Below are 4967 nucleotides of genomic sequence, written 5' to 3' on the forward strand. Positions count from 1 at the left end.
AGGAGCACACCTAAAATGCAAACACACCCAGTGAGCCATCCCCTGCCACCACCAAGGCTGCTTTTCTCATGCTTGTACCCCTTTGCTTTCTCCACTAAAAGCTATAAATAAGTCTGTTTTCTACAGATTTCTTAAGTTAAAGTAAGTGAATTCTGACCAGAATAGAAACAGAGCTCAGTGCAGTAAGGCCCCCAAACCAATGCCATAGTCCCAAGCCTCCTGTCAGAATTAATCAGGCATAGCCTGAGCATAGAAAGAGTAAATCTTCAGCACTGGTATATTTATGAAGATCATCAGTCCTCATGTGCAAGTTAGTGTGAGGCTGCTGATAACCAAACACATGCAGGAATACTGCATGGTGACGGTTCCCGTAGGACAGTGCAGGGAGGCAGCGCACATTCAGCAGGTTACTCTCCTGTAGCCCTTGCTAACTTTGCCCATCTTCGTTCCCCTTCCAGACAGTGCACAAAACTCCACACTTGCTAAGCAAGCACTCCACACTTAGACCTGAAAAACCTCTAGCCACTTTGGACAACACTGCCAATTTAACAAAAAAACACATTAATTTTTCACTGGGCAAGCAGACCCCGTCAGTTTCATGTGTGACCCAAATTACAGGTTGAACTCTGGCCACCAAAAGCGAAAAGGTAACTTTTTGGCCCACCTTGCTCCCCATTTTGCTCAAACAGCGAATCTAACTCTGTTCCCAAAATTTCATTTCTCACGCCCAGCCAATGAGGGTCGTAGTCATTTGCTGTCTCCAGCAGCTGCTGCCCATACGATGGAGCTGGAGCAGCAAGAGTCCCCTGGTACCCCCCTTCAGGTTTCGGAAGTACCAAAGGAGGACTAGCATGACTAGCCGCAAACAGAGGTGGGCTGTGCCTTATCTGCTCAAGCTTAGGCTCCCCTTCACCATAATAGAAAGTGGAGCCCTTCCCAAAGGGAGAAGTGTTCGACTTAATACACAAATAGTTCTCATCACCCAGGCCCTGGTTAGCATTGACGCAGTTTAAGACAGGTCTCCAATACATGTTCTCTTTAGCTGCCAGGTACTGGTGATCTTCTATACAAGACTGGAAAACATCTGCATCTGAGTAGTAGCTTTCAGGGAAAGATTTCTTCGGGTATGGATATTCCTGCGCCTGCTGCACAGGCAGTGAGAGCTGGGGGGGACTCCCCACACTTCCCACACCGAGTGGGACCCCTTTTCCCATGCAGTCCAAACCGAGGTGAGCTGGGGTCTGACCTGGGGCACCAAAAGTGTTATCCAAGCTCCTGAAGTGAGCATCGAGCCTTGAGTACGGCTGCCCCGAGTAAGGCGACGGCTGACTAGAGAAACTCTGGTTTCCTCCCGGTAGGCCGGGCTGCGGGGGTAGGAGGCTCCGGTCTGCCCCAAGACCCTGCGTCGTCCGGGACCTCTCCTGGCAGCCGCCGCCGCAACGGGTCGGCTTTTGCTTGCCACAGGCCGGCTTGGGGTAGGCGGCGACTTCGCTCTTCTTGTGGTTCAGCTGCCGGGCTCTCCTGTTCTGAAACCACACCTGCAAGGCCGGCAGAGACTGAGCGCCCACCCCCACCGCGGCACCGCCGCGGCCCGGCCGGGGGAAGCCGCCCCGGCGCCCGCCCCGCCCGCCCCTCTCACCTGGATCCTGGACTCGGGGATGTCGGTGAGGCCAGAGAGCTGCTCCCTCAGGGCGATGCCGGGGTACGGCTCCTTCTCGAAGGCGCGGACCAGCAGCGCCAGCTGGGCCTTGCTGAAGGTGGTCCGCTTCCGCCGGCCGCCCTCCCGGCCGACGCTGGGGGCGGCGGGGCGCGCCCGGGCCTCGCCTGCGGGGAGAGGGGAGCGGCGGTCAGCGGGGGCCCCGCCGCCGCCACCGGCATCACACTGTCCACCCGCCCTGCCCGTCCCGGTCCCGGGCGCTGCCCGGCGAGGCTTACCGGTGGGGCTGGGGGGAAGGGTGGCGAGCTCCATGCGGGCCGAGGTCTGCGGGCGGTGGGGCGGCACAGGCCGCTCCTCGCCTTATGAGCCCTCCGCCCCGGCCCTAACGACCCCCACCCGCCCGGCCCGGCCCCCCGAGGGTGACTCAGAGCGGTCTTCCACACCTTCATTGTCATCCCATCACCAAAATACACATAATGAGGTCTCGCCCCACCGAAGGAGCCAAAGCGTCTCCCAGCGAAGCCCCTGCTGCCGCCACAAACCCATCCACCTTTCTTTAATTCAAATGGAGAGCGGATAATTTAATGAAGTTATCTTTTGCCTTTGGTTCAGCCCTGTCAGAAGGCTCCCCTTCTCTCTGCACCGCAGGCTGGGGGCTCTGCTGGAAACCTGGGGCTCCCCCGAATGTGGGGAGGCCTCCACACCACCCTTCTCCCCAGGGGAAACCATCCCAGCTCTTATTGCACCCGGGTGACAAGTCCGTGTCTTCCCCATGTAGTTACTCCATACCTATTCCCATCCATGGGACATTTCTCAGCATCTTAACTGCAGTAAACGCTGGTGGCTTTACTAGACATTGCATCAAACCCCACCATTCACAGTAAAGGACAAAGGCTCCCCCAGCACACTCTGCCGGCACCTGGGGAGAAGGAGCAGTCTCCCTGAAGAGAGTGTGCTGAAGAGCTCAGCACAAGCTTTTCCTTTCCTAGGGCTGCTTTTTCTTTCCTCCAGACAGCTCTGCTCATCCAAGTCATGTACAGAACAAGCAAGGTCTGTGCTTTCAGCCCAAGGTGAAATCATGACCAACATATTAATCCAAAAGAGAGGCCAGAAATAGTATTTAAGAGAGCCAAGAGTGACATAAGGACCTACAGGGAGCAACAGTTGCAATGCTGAAAAGGATTAGATGTTAGAACAGGATTAGAACAGCAGCAAATCAATTAGTCAATGTAATAATTTGTCAAATGAGGCCATTAATGGCTATCACTGAATGTGTTCAAGAACAACGGCACTATTACTTCATGTGTTTTTCATCTCAACATGTCCCCATTCATTTTTCAGATTTGGGACCCACTCCAGCTTGCTCTGAAGCTGAAGGGTACAGGGACAGAGTCTGCAAGCTGTTACATACTACTTGCATTCTGCGGGGACCATTGTGTCCACCATCCATGCAGCCACTTCTGGGTTGAGCTGGGCAAAGTTTTTAACATTACACACACCACCACAGTGGTTCAGAACAAAAATTGATGTCCTTCCAGACAGGGGAGACAATCAGCCCCTGTGAGTCTAGTACTCCAGAGACTGGATTCCTTCAGCAGCTCTGTCCATCAGGCAAGATAAGTGCCCTCAGAAACCACTATACCTAAATAATGTTTTCAGGCAGAAGTGCACATGAAGGCAGTGAGAATTTCAGAGGGATGACAGCAGCATGTAGTCCAAATTATCTGGAAACAACAGCTTGAAGCAATTTCTCAGTACTCACCCCCTTACTTCTACCGTAGCATTCCAATAAGACTGGACTGTCATAATACAGATATATCTCACAAGATTTCTTTTCTCCCCCAGAGCTCCAGGATAGTTTGGAGTTTTTCCTCTCCATGTAAACAATAAAGTTTGTATTTAAGCAAGAATTTTCATGTGGGAGAAAGGAGAAAAGCAGCCAGGTAGCAAGTGGTTCAGCAGTACAGTCAAAGTGTGCTGCTAGTCCTTCACTTTTAATATTCAGATACATATGTAGGGAGGGGTGGATGAAGCCTCAGACACAATAAAGCAGACATGTAAAGCTTGGTGACATAGTTTTATCAATAGTCTTCTCTACAGCACATCCAGCTTTAGCTGTTCCTTCTTGTCCTAAGCATGCAGGGTGCAATTCTACCTGCCTTTAAGCCCCCATATGGCTTTGCACACAGTCCTGTGCATGCCACCTCCAGTGCACCCTTGACTAGCAAATGAGCCAACTCACAGAGGTAGTCCTTCCAAAAAACTGATCACTTTTTATTTGGCCAGGTTAGTTTTTGGTGAGCTTAGTTCAAGCACCAGCATGGAATGGGGATGCACAGGAGCACAGAGGGTAAAAGAGAGTTGGGCAGCCCAGATTTAAACTGTCACAAGAAAGTATGGAATTGCATATGACCTTTCCATCTGTCTGCAATTCTAGTACAACTGTCCATGGAGTGCATAATAAACTGGATCAAGGATGCGAAGGATGTCTGTAGGGTACAAAGAGAGCTTACTCATTCAGTCTGGCCACAGGGAAGGCTAGAACAAATGCTGTCATTTTTTTTTCTGGATTTCCAATTTTCATGGCAGAAAACATCATCTCAGAAATAACTGCAACACCAAGGTGACCCTGCAGACAGCCTGCAATATTGATCTCACAAGGACAGGGAAGCCACCCCCTCCAACACACACATATACACCTTATAGCCACAGCCAGTGCAGAAGAGATAAGGAGGAGTCAGCAGAAACTTGCACCGACTTGCACTACTTGCTAATAGTGACTGTCCATCACTACAAGCTCGGTCAAATAGACCCCGCTTTTGTTAACATCCTCTGGCTATGAAGAGAGCAGTTCACACTTCCCGGAGTTATTGTTTCAGGCACTCTGCCAGGCAGCCTCTTTACACCCTTCATTTTCAGAGATTTTCTTTGCAATGCTAATTGATAGAGGCTTAGATTGTGAGTTTTGTTTTTAAGTGAGATTCCAGGAAAGAAGATGGCAATCTTTGCCTCCCCCTCCTCTTCCCCCTCTTTTGCTGAGACATATGGACTTGGCCTAACGTAAGAGCTAATTTCTGCTACAGCTACAGTTTGACCATACACTAATCCAGGCAACAACACTGACCAGCCCTTGCTGCCCATGTTCCCTTGGCATCATCATGCTGTTGCATGTCAGTCATAATCAAAACAACTGTTTGTGAGCTCCTCCATCTCTTCTCTAAACTGTGTCGGGAAAACAGTATTCCCCCCTGCCCCATATTTTTGATTCATTTCACGAATAGGGGAATGAAAAGAAGCAGGAATACCCAAA

General features: G+C 51.1%; 1 protein-coding gene across 1 annotated transcript; it reads right to left on the minus strand.

The window, feature by feature from the left end:
* Positions 1–596: 596 nt before the first annotated feature.
* LOC141945615 (uncharacterized) lies at positions 597–1969 on the minus strand. Its single transcript, XM_074873993.1, has 2 exons — positions 1640–1969; positions 597–1538 (listed from the first exon to the last, which is right to left on the minus strand). Exons 1-2 carry the CDS (start codon positions 1967–1969, stop codon positions 597–599), a joined length of 1272 nt encoding a protein of 423 aa, XP_074730094.1.
* Between the last annotated feature and the right edge of the window lie 2998 nt (positions 1970–4967).

Source organism: Strix uralensis, chromosome 7 (assembly GCF_047716275.1).
Source record: "Strix uralensis isolate ZFMK-TIS-50842 chromosome 7, bStrUra1, whole genome shotgun sequence".
Lineage (NCBI taxonomy): Eukaryota > Metazoa > Chordata > Aves > Strigiformes > Strigidae > Strix > Strix uralensis.